The sequence below is a fragment of the Pristis pectinata genome, chromosome 34 (assembly GCF_009764475.1).
Source record: "Pristis pectinata isolate sPriPec2 chromosome 34, sPriPec2.1.pri, whole genome shotgun sequence".
Classification (NCBI taxonomy): domain Eukaryota; kingdom Metazoa; phylum Chordata; class Chondrichthyes; order Rhinopristiformes; family Pristidae; genus Pristis; species Pristis pectinata.
In genome coordinates, this window is record NC_067438.1 from 3,979,071 (window position 1) to 3,996,130 (window position 17,060).

A 17,060-nucleotide genomic window follows, 5' to 3' on the forward strand; every position below is an offset into this window, starting at 1 on the left:
TTCCCATCGACTGCGGGTTAGCCAGGGCTCCTTGATGCCATTCTCGATCAAATGCTGCCTTGATGTCAAGGGCAGTTACTCTCACCTCACTCTAGAGTTCAGACCTTTTGTCCATGTTTGAACCGAGGTTGTCATGGGGTCAGGAGCTGAGTGACTTTGGCGGAACACAAGCTGAGCTTTTGTCAACAGGTCTGTATTTGGCACTACAAGTAGAGATTCTTCCAGAAGATTCTTCTGAGGCATTCTTCGAGAACACCTGCTTGTTGTGCTGGATAAAGCCCTTGTCCATCTCCATCTCCTGTCTCCGTGTGGCTCGTTCACAGACACAGCAACCTCCAAGCTTCCCCCTGGAGAGGAGCTTATCCCCAGGACCAATGGGAAATTTCCAAACAGCAATGGCTCCACTCCATCACCAAGATCACCGCAACCTCACTCGCAGAACGTAGGGGACATTTGCAAACGCGTGCATTTGGACACCGAGCTCTAAGTCATCGGAGGCTGGTTCACTGAAACATCCGGGAGAATGAGCCTTACTGTCCACAGTGAGGGTCCTCCATCGACCTGCACCACCTGTACAGCAGAACCCTCTGACGACGAAGGTGTTTGACAGATCCTGACGCATTTCTACAGCACATGCAGGACCACAAGGGTATTGAGGCCGGTCTGAAACGGAAGGTGTTCGTGTTGAAGCTCCATCTTATTGGTGTCCCAGAGTCATAGAGCCACACAGCATGGAAACAGGCCCTTCGGCCCAGCTCATCCATGCTGACTGTGTTGCCCAGCGAGTTAGTCCCATCTGCCCACGGTTGGCCATTGTCCTCTAAACCTCTCCCCTCCATGGACTTATCAAGATGGCTTTTAAACTTTGTTAATGTGCCCGCCTCAAACACTATTTCTGGCAGCTCATTCCAAATACACACCACCCTTTGTGTGAAGCTGCCTCTGATGTCCCTGTTATATCTCCCGCTTCTGATCTTAAAATTATGCCCTCTTGTTTTTAGCACCCACCCTCCCTGGGAAAAAGACGTTTTTTCAACTTTCCAACCGCTTTTCCCACTGCCCTGACTGATGAAGGCCAGCATGCCAAATGCTTTCTCCACCACCCTATCTACTTGTGACACAGCTTTCAGTGAGCTACACACTTGCACTCCCAGTTCCCTCTGTTCCATAACACTCCCCAGGGTCCTGCCATTCACTGTATTAGTCCTACTCTGGTTTGATCTCCCAAAATGCAATACCTCACATTTATCTGGATTGAAAGCCATTTGCCAATCCTCAGCCCACAAACCCAGCTTATCAAGACCGCCTTTAAATTTTTCCTAACCCTCTACACTGTCTACAACACAGCCTATTTTGGTAAAGTCAGCAAACTCACAAACCATGCCTTGTACATTCACATCCAAATCGTTTTTATAAATTACAAACAACAAAGTTCCCAGCACCGACCCCTGTGGCACACCACGAGACACAGGCCTCCAGTCGGTGGAACAACCCTCGAACATCACCCTCTGCTTCCTCCCACTGCGCCAATTACGAATACAATCCGCTATCTCCCCCTGGATCCCATGCGATTTGACCTTCTAGACTGGCCTGCCATGAGGGACCGTGTCAAAGGCCTTGCGGAAGTCCAAATATACAACATCCGATGCTCTGCCCCCATCTACCCTCTGATCCGACCGCTTCCTGTCATCTGCGTGGCCCCCTCTCAACATCCCGATGATCTTTCCGACCGTCCCTCCGATCCCCTCCATCCCTCCCTCGCCCTGATCAACTGCAAACCAAACTCCGATCCTCCACAACGGTGGGATATTACAGAAGGCAGGACCCCAAAGTAAGGCCAGGGCACCTGCAGAGGTCAATATTTCACCCTCCCTCTCAAACAAAGATACATTTGCCTCGCCGGCCTCAGTGCTGATGTTCCTGTTTCACGTGGTCTCACAGTCACTGAGTCCGTGTCACACGGTGTCACTCGCTGTGCCGAAGGGCCTCTCAGCACGGAAACAGTCCATTCGGCCCACCGAGTCCTCACCAACCATTAACCACCTGCTCACACTAATCCCACACTGCGGCTCCCACATTGGCCTCATCAGTCACCTCAGCGCTGGAGTGGAAACGAGTCATCCTCAACTCTGGGAGACCGCTCGGGAAGGAGGAGGTGCATTTCTCTGTGCAGTCAGCAGGTGGGGGTTTGGTCCAGTTATTCGCTCTCAACTCTCTGCTTTCACCCAGTCGTAACAGAATATGCCAACAGATGCCAAGTGCCCACTCAGTGCTCCTCCTGTCCAGCGGCAGTCGTGGAGAATTTTACTCTAGTCCACACCCCCTTGAGGTGGTTTTCTGTCTCCTTACCAGCAGACGGAGGGGATTAAAAGGAACAGAAGTCAGGGAACGTAGCTGTTCAAAACTCTGGTTAAGTGCATCTGGAGTTTTTGGATTCAGTTCAGGTCGCCCCGTTTTAGGAAGGACGTGGAGGCTCTGGAGGGGTGCGGAAGTGGTTTACCAGGATTCTGCCTGGATTAGAGGGCAGGTGCTGTTTGGAGTGGTTGCACAAACCAGTTTGATTTCTGTGCAACGTAGAACACACCACCTGATCTGCCCAACAGGCAGAAACACTTTCTTCTAGGTGGCGTGCGATGAGAAGTGCCCTCCCCGTCAGAACTTTCCTCTATAGATAACATATCACCCCAGACACTGTCCAGGGGCCGTCTGCAGTGGAGAAGTAACGGCCATGGAGAGAAGGATGCAAGGGTCCGTGGCCCCCGCCGCTGCGTGACAGAGCGCTGTTCCCGGGGATACACACGGAGACACACTTCACGGAAGGTCATCAAATCGGAGAAGGACGCCCTTTTGTCCGCCCGAAATTTGTTCTATAAGGGAATGCTGCAGATGGCACAGTCCCGGCTACAGGAGTACGTGATGCACTGAAGCTCGATACAGCCAATGCTAAGGCTTTGTAGGCAAAGACCACAATATGGGCTCTTTCCGCTACCACACATGGTGATGTTGGGTGGGGAAGCCCCTCGATCAGTGAAACGGGTTTATCCCCAGGGAGCCACGTGGGTGCGATGGTGCGATGTGTGTCTGTTTTTCCTTTTATTTTCACACCACTGAATGTCACAGCTATGAATGTTGTTTTGTATTTTGTACTGTTTTCTTCCTTTTTTAAATTATTTTGAATAAGGTATTATAGATTTTTAAAAAAAATATGGAACTCATGGCACAGGCATTCTGTCAGGTTGTCGGAGATGGTGCATTTTTTAAAGAAAGCTTTAAGAATGGTTCCTACAGATTGCTCCGGAACAATTGTGACCGTGGAATTTAAGAAGAGATGAACAAAGACGACGAGGAACTACAGAATGCAAGGTGATAAAAACAGAAAATGCTGGAAACACAGCGGGACCTGCAACATCTGTGGAAAAAGAAACGGTTAACGTTACAGGTACAGGACCCTTCATAGGATTTTTAAAAAAAAATGTTCAGATGCAAGGCGTTATTTCCTCTGAGTTGGTTTAGAACCAGGAATCACAGTCTCAAAATAAAGAGTTGCTGGTTCAGGAAAGAACTGAGAAATCCAGATGAAAGGTGTCGACCCGAAACGTCAACTGTCCATTTCCCTCTGTAGACGCTGCCTGTCTGCCGTTCCCAAGTTCTTCTACAGCTTTTGTTGCTCTTATTCCAGCATCTTCTGTCCCTTGAGAAGTATTTTTTCCACCTCGAAAGCAATTAAAATGCTCTACTCTAGAGGGCAGTAGACCCCCGGTATTCAAGAGAGAAGTCGATAGATTTACAGATGTCTATCAGCGTCAATGATGATGGCGCTGCTACAGGAAAATCTCGCTGAAGTAAAAATCGGTCTGCATCTTTTTGAACGGTGGAACAGACACACAGGATTGATTAGGCCGTGCATTATTCTATTTCCTATATTGTTATATCTTCAGACGTGCACTGTCAGCGAGCATCGGAGCCCGCTGAGTTCAATGCGAGGGATGGAGTCCTGGAAGAGGACACTTCTGTTGCCAGTAGTTGGTGGTATCGCTCCAGGGTTTCAGTGCCTGCTGGAGGTTGTTCTTGTCCTTGAGGCGGAAGGGGGCTTGAGGAGTTGGAGGGGTGGCGGGGGGTGGGTTGGGGTGGGAGAGTAGGTTAGTCATATTATGTGCCCGATTTAACAGGTTTCGATCTTCACGTTTCTCCTTAGTGACACCACTGTCACACGCAGAAACTGCCGGCAGCGTTTGCTGTTCAGTGACAAAGTGGAACATATCCTATCCTCAGAAAGTCTCAGATTCCAGTTAACCTTTTGTGAGGAACAGTCCTGGATTTCAATATCCTGCCTCGAATAAATTGGGACAGATAGTCAGCTCCAGAGCCTCGTTTCAGTGCTCAGGGGGACATAAAGATTTTGACATTAAATATAGAACCCAGTGGACATGGCGGGAAAAGAAACTCATAGCATCATACTGTGTGGACCTTTTTGTCTCCACCAACTAGCAAACACCCATTTACTCCAATCCTAGACTATATTTTATTCTCCCCACATTCCCATGAACTGCCCCCAGAATCTACCCCTCACTTTACAATGGCGAATTAACCTATCGACTCGCACGTCTTTGGGATGTGGTCAGTAGAAACCACAGTGGGGTCCACCAGCTCCCACATCATGCAGTACAACACATCACCTGATTCTGCCTCCCTGCTTTATTTAATTAGTTGTAATTTGGTGTCCTTTTATTTAACTAATATAAAAATCCTTACCTGATCTTACCCGCTACTCACCTGTGCCTCCTTGCCAAAGACAGCATGAAAGCAAAAGAGAGGGCATACAATATTGCAAAAATTAGTGGAAAGCTTTTAAAAACCAACAGAAGGCAAGTAAAAAAGAAACAAAATTGAAATATGAAAGTAAACTACCCAATAATAAGATTTTTTTTCAGTTATATTAAGAGTAAAAGAGAGGCAAGAGTGGACATCAAACCGCTGGAGAGGTAGTAACAGGGAACAAAGAAATCGCGAAGGAACTGAATTAAGTATCTTGCGTCAGGCTTCACTGTGGAAGACACCAGTAACAGGCCAGAAATTTGAGATAGTCGGGGGAAGAAGTGAGTGTAGTCGCTATTACTAAAGAGAAGGTGCTTGGGAAGCTGAAAGGTGTGAAGGTAGATAAGTCACCTGGACCAGATGGATCACACCCCAGGGTTCTGAAAGAGGTAGCTGAAGAGATTGTGGAGGCATTAGTAGTGATCTTTCAAGAATCACTAGATTCAGGAATGGTTCTGAAGGACTGGAAAATCACAAATGTCACTCCACTCTTTAAGAAGGGAGGGAAAGGACAGGAAATTATAGGCGGGTTATCCTGACTTCAGTGGCTGGTAAGATGTTATAGTCCATTATTAAGGATGACGTTTCGGGCTACTTTGACGCTCATGATAAAATAGGCCGAAGTTTCCTTAAGGGGAGATCTTGCCTGACAAATCTGTTGGAATTCTTCAAGGAAGTAACAGGCAGGAGAAGCAAAGCAGAGTCAGTGGATGTTGTTTACTTGGAATTTCAGAAGGCTGACAAGGTGCTGCACATGAGGCTGCTAAACAAGATAGGAGCCCATGGTGCTACAGAAAAGGTACCCACATGGGTAGACGATTGAATGACTGTCAGAAGGCAAAGAATGGGAACAAAGGGGGCCTGGTCTTGTTGGCTACTGGTGACTAGTGGTTTTCAGCATTGGATCCACTACTTTTCACGTTATATGTGAATGATCTGGGTGACGGAATTGAGGGCTTTGTGGCAAAGTTTGCAGATGATACAAAGATAGGTGGAGGCGCAGGTAGTGTTAATGATGCAGGGAGTCTGCAGAAGGACTTGGACAGGTTGGGAGAATGGGCAAATAAGACGTGCAGGTTATTGGGTTAATTGGCTGCTGCAAATTACCCCAAGCGTGTAGTGAATGGTCAAATCTAGCGGGGGGGGGGGGCGGGGGCGATTGATGGTGTCATGTGAATGTGAGGAAGGAATCGGAGGTGGATGGGAATGTGAGGAAGGGATCGGAGGTGGATGGGAATGTGAGGAAGATAAAATACAATTAGTTGTGGGAAGACCCACAACCTTCGGGCACGTCGTTCACCAAGTTGATGACCTTCAAATCAAGCACTTGTCTCGGTGTGTGGGTCTCCGGGAACAGCCCGTAGATCAGAGAGTCCTCTGCCACATAGCTGCTTTGGATGAACCTGGACATCGACCCTTGTTGCATCCTCCTCCTTACTTGACTACCGCAGACGGCTCAAAGACGGTGTAATTGATGAGTGATATGTCATCTATGGAGGAAAGTTCTGACGGGGAGGTTTTCTGCTTGTTGGTGAGAGCACGTGGTGAGGTCAATGTGGCACGCAGATATTAGGAAAACTGGGAAGTGGAGCCTGACAGGTAAGACATTTTATATGCTATAATGAAAGGATTTTCAAGTAAACGTGCGGAGTACAGGGCAAAAATATGGAATAATTTAATTGGAAATTGGGGAGAGCGCGAACGCAGTCCCCCACTACCACAAAATTTGCAGTCGTGTATCCCGCATTTGGGCACATCGCAGGCGTCATCACACCCGAAGTGCAATGGAATTGACTCGTCCTGCGAGAACATATTTTAAAATTCCAAAATAAACTTTATTCATCATAAAAAATCAAGCTATATACAACACTAAAACAGTGCAAATCTTTACATTCGTGTACGGATCAATCATTAGTGTTACTTCCTGGCTTCCTGGGGTGCTACCCCAATCCCGTATTTACAGTAGTTAAGGGGCTTCCTAGGCTGACACCGCCCCTCCCTCTCCAGTGGCAGAAGAACCCTAAACTGTAGTCCTTCTCTACCGAGCCCTTGTGTTGGCTGCACCCAACTTCAGTGCGTCCCTCGGCACGTACTCCTGCAGCCTGGAATGTGCCAGTCCCCTACGGACATCTCACAATGCTGGGAGACCAACAATTTTCGGGCAGACCAAGGGGCGTATTTCACTGAGATGATGACTTTCCAGCAGCAGTTGATGTCCGTTTCTTTGTGTGTCCCCGGGAACAGCCCGTAGATCAGAGAATCCTCTGTTACGCAGCTCTGGGGATGAACCATGACAAGGACCCTTGCATCTTTCGTTACACCCTCCTCGCAAACCCACAGCCTTCAAAGAGCTGAGCAACCGTCTAGTCCCCAGCGAATTCATCCTGGGGGCAGCGCGCACTGGGACTGATGTATCGACCATGCAGGAAGGATCTGGCTGGGTGGGCCCCTCTCACCGCCAACCAAGCGAGGTCTTGGTGCAACTGTGTAACAGAGGATTCTCCGATTGACGGGCTGTTCCCGGGGACACACAGACAGACAGACATCAAGAGCTGCTGGAAGGCCATCAACCAGTGAAATACCCCCTTTGGTCTGCCCGAAACTATTGGTCTCCCAGCACTGAGAGATGTCCGTCGGGGAATGCTGCTGACTGCATATTCTAGGCTGCAGGTGTACGTGCTGAGGGATGCACTGAAGCAGGGTGCAGCCAAAGCTGGGCTCGGTGGGGAAGGACTACATTTTAGGGCTCTTCTGCCACTGCAGATGGAGGGTCAGGGTCAGGCGACGAAGCCTTCTTGCAAGGCAGCAAGAAGCCCCGAACCCTGCAGTCGAGAGCCTGCATCAGGACTCCGCATTTTTGAACCACGGAGTTCTGCCAGCAGTTTTTTTTCTCCACAATGCAGTCTGTTGTGTCTCCCTGTATTCAGGGCATTATTGGTATTGGTATTGGTTTGTTATTGTCACTTGTACCGAGTTTCAGTGAAAAACTTGTCTTCCATACCGTTTATACAGGTCAATTCATAACACAGTAAATTGAGGTAGGACAGGGTAAAAACAAGAACACAATACCGACTAAAATGTCACAGTTACAGGCAAGTGCATTGCAGGTAGTCAATAAGGGGCAAGGTCATAACAATGTAGATGGCGAGGTCAAGAGTCTAACTCATCGTATAACATAACCGTTGAGTAGTCTATAAACGTGGGGTAGAAGCTGTCCTTGAGCCTGGTGGTATGGGCCCTCAGGCTCCTTTATGTTCTGCCTGTTGGGAGAGGGGAGAAGAGAGAATGACCCAGGTGGTGGGGTCTCTGATGATGTTGGCTACTTCACCAAGGGTGCAAGATGCATAGACAGAGTGCATGGCGCGGAGGCGAGTTTCCTTGATGCACTGGGCTGCGTCCACAACTCTCTGCAGTTTCTTGCGGTCCCAGGAAGAGCAGTTGCCGTACTAAGCCGTGAGGCATCCAGATAGGAGGCTTTCTATTGTGCATCAATGAAAATTGGTGAGGATCGATGGAGACACACCAAATTTCTTCAAATTCCTGAGCAAGTAGAGACGCTGGTGAGCTTGCTTGGTCATGGCGTCTATGTGGTTGGACCAGGACAAGCTATTGGTGACGTTCACTCCAAGGAACTTGAAGCTTTCAACCCTCTCGACCTCAGCACCATTGATGTAGACAGGTGCATGTACACCGCCCCCTTTCCTGAAGTCACTGACCAGCTCCTCATGAGCAACGGTGAACTAACTGCCGTAGTTTTCCCAGAATGGTAGAACATCAGATTAATTTCAGTAAAAGTAGATGCTGGAAAAATAAATAAAAGGAACAGACAATGCATGAAATATGCAGCCGGTCAGGCAGCGTTGAAATCAGTTCTGTCAGGCGTCACCGGCGTGGACCGCTGACTCCTTTTCTCTCTCCACAGATCCTGCCTGACCTGCTGTGTGTTTCCAGCATTTCCTCTTTTCCAACAGATTAATTTCCTTTGGAAAAGATTTCATAAAAAAATGGGTGCCAAACCGAATTATTAGTTCCATGTGGGAACCGGTTGTGATTCAGGCTCTGCCGGCCTCTCTGTAGGATGCGTGGAACATTCTTTGTTTCAGTCGCAGCCAGACCCCTCCCTCACCTCCTTCTCAGGTATGTGATGTCTGTATCGGTGCTGCTTCCTGCTCTCGTTCACCAGTTCGACGTTTGAGAATACTCCCGTTCACTCCACTGAGGTCGAGAGGGTTGAGAGCTTCAAGATCCTGCGAGTGAACATCACCAATAGCCTGTCCTAGTCAAATCACGTAGATGCCACAGCCAAGAAAGTTCACCAGGGCATCTACTTCCTCAGGAGGCTAACGAAATTCGGTATGTCTCCTTTGACACTCAACAACTTTTATTGATGCACCATTGAAAGCATCCTATATGGATGCATCATGGCTTGGTACAGCAACTGCTCTGCTCAGGACCACAAGAAACTGCAGAGAGTTGTGGACACAGTCCAGCACATCACGAACACCAGCCTTCCCTCCGTGGACTCTGTCTCTACCTCTCGCTGACTTGGCGAAGTGCCAGCATAATCAAAGACCCCACCCACCCTCGTCGTTTTCTCTTCTCTCCTCTTCCATCAGGCAGAAGATACAGGAGCCCGAGGGCTTCTATCCCACTGTGATAAGACTATTGAAAGGTTCCCTTATACGATGAGATGGACTCTGACCTCACGATCTACGTTGTGACCTTGCACCTGAGTTTCTACCTGCACTGAAGTTTCTCTGTCCCTGTGACACTTTACTCTGTACTGTTATTGTTTTCACCTGTACTACCTCAATGCACTGTGTGCTAATTCAATTTAACTGCACTGTGTAATGAATTGACCTGTACGGTCGGTACAAGTGACAATAATAAACACGGGGGAACTGAGCCTCCAGCTCCTGTCACTTTGATTCCCCATCCCGCTCTCAGGCTGAATTCTGCCTTTGGTCTCCTGCACTTTTCCAACGAGCCTCCACAAAGCTCGGGGAACAGCACCTCATCTTCTGACTGGATACGTTACAGTCCTCGGGGGTCGACACTGAATTGAGACAGATGATTGTATCTCACAGTTCCAGCATTCAGCTTTGTTTCTCTCACTTCTGGTCATTTCCAATCTCACCCCTCCCTCCTACTTACACCTCCCCCCGTAACAACTTTACCTCCCTCCCTTCCAGTCAGCACCACCTCTGGCGCCACGTCTGTCCAGTGGACTTCAAAACCCAGGGAAACCGCTGTCTGTGGTTCAATCTTTTTTATTTTCACAGAAGTATTTCTGTTCCGCTGACGGATGCAGCTAACGCGTTGAAATGAATGTGTAGACAGTTCTAATGTCAATTCGTGTTTATTTCACTCTCCCCACATTTATATTTATACTGACTTAACCGTGGAACCAAAGAACGATAGAACAGTACAGCGCAATACAGGCCCTACGGCCCACAATGTTGTGCCGTCCTTTAAACCTCGCTTATCTAATCCCTTCCTCCCACATATCCCCCTGTGTTAAATACATCCATATGCTTATCTAACAAACTTCTGAATTTGACCAATGTACCTGCCTCCACCACCAATCCAGGTAGCGCATTCCACGCCCCTACCACTCACTGGGTAAAAAACCTCCCTCTGATATCTTCCCTGAACTTCCCACCCATTACCTTAAAGCCCTGTTGTATTGAGCATTGGTGCCCTGGGAAAGAGGCGCTGGCTGTCTACTCTATCTATTCCTCTTACTATTTTGTACACCTCTATCATGTCTCCCCTCATCCTCCTTCTCTCCAAAGAGAAAAGCCCGAGCTCACTTAGTCCCGGGACCCAACCCGATTACAGACCCGGAGCAGAATCGGAGCAGATTCTCAGCCAGTTTCCATCCCAAGTCCAGAAGAAAGGATAAAGTTTCTCCGTGAATTTATTCCCAGTGAAGGTGTGGAGATGGGACTTGGTGTCCGCGCCGTAAAATGAAACTGTCCCGGACCCGTAACTGAGATAAACTCCCACCCTCCCGGGGATGGAACCGGCAGGGGGACTGGATCGAGGGGAGGTGTTCACATAAAACTCGTTACCAGCCCGCACGATGATCCAGGATCCGTTCTCCGGGATCAGTTCGACCCCTCCCTTCCTCTCCACAGACTCTGCGGCGACTCCCAGACTCCAGCCCCGATTCCCCGCCACCTCCACCTCCCAGCAATGTCTCCCCGATGTGAATCCCTCCGATCCCAGCACACAGTGCCAGTATGTGAACCTCTTCCCGGTGTCGGGGAGACTCCTCGGTGTCCGGGTCCATCTCACACTCTTCCGATCCTCAGACACCTCGAGCCACAGACTCGCCGTTTCCACATCCAGGGTCACGGAGACTGGGGGCAGAAGCAGAGAATTAGAGAGTCCCCGGGGGTCGGGGGGAGACTTAGGCAGCGCGACCCCGGCACGGGGGGAAAGGCCGCTCGAACTGAGGGACAGTCGGGCGACCGACACAAACATTCCTGGGGTTTCAACCAACGACACCGGATGGACAACAAACTTCTTCCCGGGCTTTTCTCCGGGAAGGAGCGGGCAGTTTCACACACAAAACGCTGCAGGAACTCAGCGGGTCAGGCAGCGTCTGTGGAGGGGAAATAAACAGTCGACGTTTCGGGCCGAGACCTTTCATCAGGACTGGAAAGGGAGGGGAGAAGCCGGAATAAAAGGGTGGGGGAGTGGGAGGAGCTGGCGGGTGATCGGTGAGTCCAGGTGAGGGGGGAAGGGAGGTGGGTGGGGAGGGGGAAGTGGGAATGATGTGAGAAGCTGGGAGGTGACCGGGTGAAGAGGCAAAGCGCTGAAGAAGGTGGAATCCGATCGGAGAGGACAGTGGACCATGGAATAAAGGGAAGGAGGTGGGCAACCAGAGGAAGGTGTGGGTGAGGGGCAGGTCGTGGGGGCGGGGCAGGGGAAAGAGAAGGGGTAATGGGGCCAGAGGGAGAAGGGAAATCAAAGGACGGGGGTAGAGGGGAGTGGCTACCGCAAGTTAGAGAGATCGACGTTGTTGCCGTCAGGTTGGAGACGGACAAGGCGGAATATGAAGTGTTCCTCTGATCCGCGTCTGTCCTCAACGTGGCAGCAGAGGAGGCCGTGGACAGACATGTCAGTGTGGGAATGGGAAGTGGAATTGAAATGTCTGGTCACCGGGAGATCCTGACTGTTGCGGCGGACGGAGCGAAGGTGTTCGACGATGCCATCCCTCAATCTGCGTCGGGTCTCACCGATGTAGAGGAGGCCGCACCGGGAGCACCAGATACAATAAACGACCCCGATGGATTCACATGTGAAGCGCTGCCTCACCCGGAAGGACTGTTTAGGGCCCTGAATGGTGGCGAGCAAGGAGGTGTAGGGGCAGGTGTAACATTTGGGATGGTTGCAGGGATCAGTGCCTGGAGGGGGATCAGTGGGGAGGGACGAGTGGACAAGGGAGTCGCGGAGAAAGCGATCCTTGAGGAAAGTGGAGAGGGGAGGGGAGGGGAGGGGAAGATGCGCCTGGTGGTGGGATCCCGTTGGAGATGGTGGATGTTGCGGGAAGTTATCTGCTGGAAGCAGAGGCTCGGCGTGGTTGGTGAGGACAAGGGGAACCCTGTCCCTATTATGACGCGGGGGGTGGGGGATGGTGGTGGATGGGGTGAGGGCAGAAGTGCGGGAAATGGAGGAGAGGCGGGTGAGGGCTGCGTTGATGGTGGTGAAGGGGAAACACCGTTTTCTGAAAACAGAGGAGATCTCGGATGTCCTGGAGTGGAAAACCTCATCATGGGAACAGATGCGGCGGAGACGGAGGGACCGAGAGAAGGGAATGACATCCTTACAAGTGACAGGGTGGGAAGAGGTGTCGCCAGGGTAACCGTGGGAGTCAGTGGGTTTGTAAATGATCTCAGTGGAAAGGGAGCTTCCCGGGATTGTCGGGAGGGGGTGGGGCAGTGACGTGTGGACGGGGAGAGCGAGTGGGGAGAGTGAGGAGGGTGGAGAGACTGTGTGTGGGGCTGACCAAGTGGGGCGGGGTAAGGAGAGCTCATGCTGGGAGGTGGTGGAGACGGAAGCTCATTGGAGACAGGTTCTATCCAGATGGGCCTCGGTGATGAGACTATTGAACGGTTCCCTTATATAATGAGATGGACTCTTGATCTCACAATCTACCTTGTTTGAGCTTGCACCTGGCTGTATACCTGCAATGGACTTCCCTGCAGCTGTGACACCTTGCTCTGTGTTCTGTGATTGTTTTTATCCTGTACTGTACTGTAAATGGCAAAAATTGTCGTAAAACTGGGAGACCAGGAGGTACAAGGACATACTTCCATGAAAGTGTGCAAGACGAGTAGACAGGGTGGTGAAGAATGCGTTTGGCATGCTTGCCTTCATCAGCCAGTGCACTGAGTACAGGAGTTGAGATGTCATGTTACAACTGTACAGGTTGTTGATAGACCACACTTGGAGTATCAAGTGCATTTCTGGTTGCCCAGCTGTAGGAAGGACGTCATTCCGCTGGACAGGAAGTTTCAGGGGCACATTACCAGGACTGGACGAATGGGTTATAAGCAGAGACTGGAAAGGCTGGGGTTATTTTCCTGGAGTGTTGGATGTTGTGGGGTGACGCCTTATTGAGGTAAACGAAATCATGAGGGGCACACATAAGGTGAATGCTCACAGTTCATGATTGTGTCGTTAAAATTAGAGGGATAAGATTTATGGTGAGAGGGGAAGATTTAAAAGGGATCTGTGGGGCATCTCACAGAGAGGGAGGTGGGGATATGGGATTTTCTGCCAGAGCAAACTGTAGAAACAGGTCTAATTACAATGTTTAAAAGACATTTCGACATGTGCATGGATGGGAAACGTTCAGAGGGATATGGGACATTGCAGGCAAATGGGAGTTGCTGAAGAAGACCTTGGTCAGAATGGACGAGATGGGCCGCAGGGCCTGTTTCCGTGCTGTGTAACTCTATGACTCTAAAGAGCTGTCGACATACTGGGGATGTGGGGGAGTTGCTGCCGTTGGGATCGCAGGTTCTGATTTGATGGCCTGTTTCTCGACTCTATAAAAGAGCTGCCCGAGGGGAGGAAACGAGGACCTGACAACTGTAGAAACACTGGGGATTCAATGGAGGGAGGTCCCGGCTTCTGAAATGATCAAACACTGCATCCACCTGCCTCAGCACGGTCGGGTTTTTGGGGAGAGGAGAAATTAAGTGAACTAAAGCCTCAGTGTACACCCACAGACTGTTCACAGTTTAATGGCCACAAATGGGTGTTGAAGTCCCTGGGGTTAAACATCTGCCAAACCCCTTCCCAGATCATCCTCCTGAGGAATGTCACCCTGGAGCCTGTCCGTGAACTGATGATGTGACGAGTCAGGTCAAGGGCAGTTCAGTGCCACATAACAGACAGACTGGGTAAGGGCGGCAGGTTTCATTCCTCAATGGAAATATGTGTGTGTCCCTGACCATGTGCCCCACTCTGGCTGTGCGTCGAGGTATGTCTCTCTCTCTCTCTCTCTCTCTCTCTCTCTGTGTGGATTAAAGTAAATATAGGTGAGTGTGCATATTGAAGTATTTGTGCGTTACTGTGTGTCTCCACATGTATGATGTGTGTTGACAATGTGTGGCATGTGTGTGAGTTGATCAAATGAATAAATTCACTGGGTCTGAACAGAATGGATTCCAGGTTAGTGAGGGGAATAACTATGTACATCGTTGAGGCTGTGGCCACATCTGCCAACCATCCTTTTGTGTGTGTGTGTGTGTGTGTGTGTGTGTGTGTGTGTGTGTGTGTGTGTGCGTGTGAGGGGAGCGTTACCAGGCCGGTTAGGCTGTGTGTGCTTATGTAATTCCTACAGTTCCATTCACTGAATGTTAATTCCCCGGCTACAGTGGGACGATTCAATCTCATGTCTTGCCATGCTTGTGCAGTGTGGGTGGGGTCAGGATGCAGTTGTTCGTCTAACAGCCCGTGTATTCTTTGTGTTGTTCTCCTGTGTTGGTGTGTTCATGGATCTGACATCTCCAGGTGACCATGTGACAGTGAAGCTACCAGCAGGTGGGGTTGGTGCTGGAATAAAACTTCAGTTCCCATTCAGCCCATTGTTACAGCTCATCTTTGCGTCTATGAATTACTTAAAAGTGTCTCATCAACAAGGACAAAGGAAACTGAATGCTTTACCTTGCTTAAGTGTATCAAATATTTCTCTCAATGCTGTATTCAACAAAATGGGGTGATCGAATTTTTCAACTGGTAGGGCACCATCAGTTACTGACAAGGTCTGCTCAACATCACCAATCCTGCAAATATTAAACAGCCAGTTATAAACTGAGCATCAGCGATATTTGAACTATTTTACAAATCCATGCTCGGTTTCAGTCAAGACCATGTCCTACCTCCTCTTCCGACGAGCTTCCTCCTGAAATAAATAAAACAAAAATCTGAATTGACTGAGACTGACCGTCCACATCCTGACAGCAGGAATTTTACCCAAGTTATCACAAGCTGCTGAAAATTCCCACGTCCCAACTCACACTCCCCCTGACACACAGACAGAGGATATTGCAGAAAGAACGTAGAACCACTGGGCAAAGCACAAGGGATGTTACGAAAGTTGTGCCATAACTGAGAGGATGAAACCTACAGGAAAGGCTGGACAGGTTGTGCATTTTTCTCTGGATATGATGTCAGGGATGATCAGATGGAGGAATTTCAGATTGTGAACGGATTTGATTGGGTGGGAGTGGAGAAAGTTTCTCTGCTTGTTGGGAGACCAAATGTCAAAGATAAAGTGGCAGGTGGTCTTCAATAAATCATGTCAGAAATGTAGTGAAGGGAAGGTGGAACTCGCTGCCACAGGTGTGGTTGAAGCAGACAGTAGACACTGAATGTAATGGGGAAGTTGGATAAACACATGAGGGACCATGGAGTTGGGGGCACTGTTCATGGGTGTGGTGAGCAGGTGGAAGGAGGCTGGTGAAGGCGGTAAATTGCTAGGATAAGATGGACCGAATGGCCTGTCTATGATGTAAAATGGGATATAATCCCATGTGGAAGATATCTGAAAAAGAAAACAGACAGTGCAAATTTCCCTCAAACAACAACCCTGATGAAAACCAGATATAGCTGATAAATCTGATGAGTGTGTCACATTCTGGAATTCAACCTCAGTTCCCACTGATCCACAGAGAGACCCTCACACCCACTGCACCAGACACACTCATAGCATGTGACTGTAACTGGATTCTAATGTGAGTTTCAGGGGATATTATACGTGGGAATCAGATACAATCACCAGCTCAGTGTCCAGATCACCAGAACGCATTCCTGAAAAGGTTGCAGAATGACCTATGAGGTACAGATATTGTGGGAGGCATATTTGGGGACAACAACAGCCCTGAACAGTCAAAACATCTGTCTGATCTAACTCAGTTGACAATGATTAGTAAAAACTGCAGTCATTTTAAATTTATCACGCTCCATTTTGTAACTGTGTGCTTTAATTGAACCAATTTGTAATGTTATCACTCACCTTGAGAAATATCATGCTGTCTTCTTGATTCATCTGCTCCTGTAATTCTGAGAGTTTCTCCTGAATAGAATTTAAATTCTCTTGAATCTCTTGAAGATTTTTCTCCATTGGATTCAGAATCTTCTCCTCTTCTTCCCTGAGATCTCTGAGTAAGCGCTGCTCCTTCTCAGTGAGAATCTGGTGCAGTTCAGCAAATTGGGATGTGATGTGGGACTGAAGGCTGTGTGACTGTTCCTGTCAAGTGAAAACGTGAAGATTAATTTAGAAAATTTCTCTGTTGTTTTCCCTTATGACATGGAAGGTGACCATTCAGCCCATCAAAGTCCATGCTGGTTCTCAGACCAATCCCCTCAATTACGTTCACTCAGGTCTCTCTGAAACTTATTCTCCCCCACATGCCCAGGAACTCCCACCTGATTCACATACCACCCAGCATCACTAGGGTAACTGCAGTGGCCAAATAACCGTGAAACCAGCATATCTTTAAGTTGTGGGTGAAAACGATCGTGGTCACAGCAGAACATTCAAGCTTCAGGCAGACAGCTCCAGAGGTCAGGGTCAGGATCGGACCCAGGTCACTGGAGCTGCACTACGCTGAGACTGTGCATCAAAGGGAGCAAAAGTACACAACAAGATCAGAAATTCTGCACAGGGAGGCCTCACCCGAACTCCGGAGATCTTCTCTTTCTGTTGTTGCTCCATTTCCTGG

General features: G+C 49.2%; 1 protein-coding gene and 1 pseudogene across 1 annotated transcript in view; both read right to left on the minus strand.

Moving 5' to 3' along the window:
• The window catches only part of LOC127585828 (uncharacterized), a 97,536-nt gene that overhangs the window by 53,009 nt on the left and 27,467 nt on the right, over positions 1 to 17,060 (minus strand). Inside the window, exon 7 of the mRNA XM_052043526.1 lies at positions 10,653 to 10,998. Coding sequence (XP_051899486.1) covers positions 10,653 to 10,998 — 346 coding nt within the window. The remainder of the gene's footprint in view (positions 1 to 10,652; positions 10,999 to 17,060) is intronic.
• Positions 6,502 to 6,651, minus strand: LOC127586157 (uncharacterized; annotated as a pseudogene).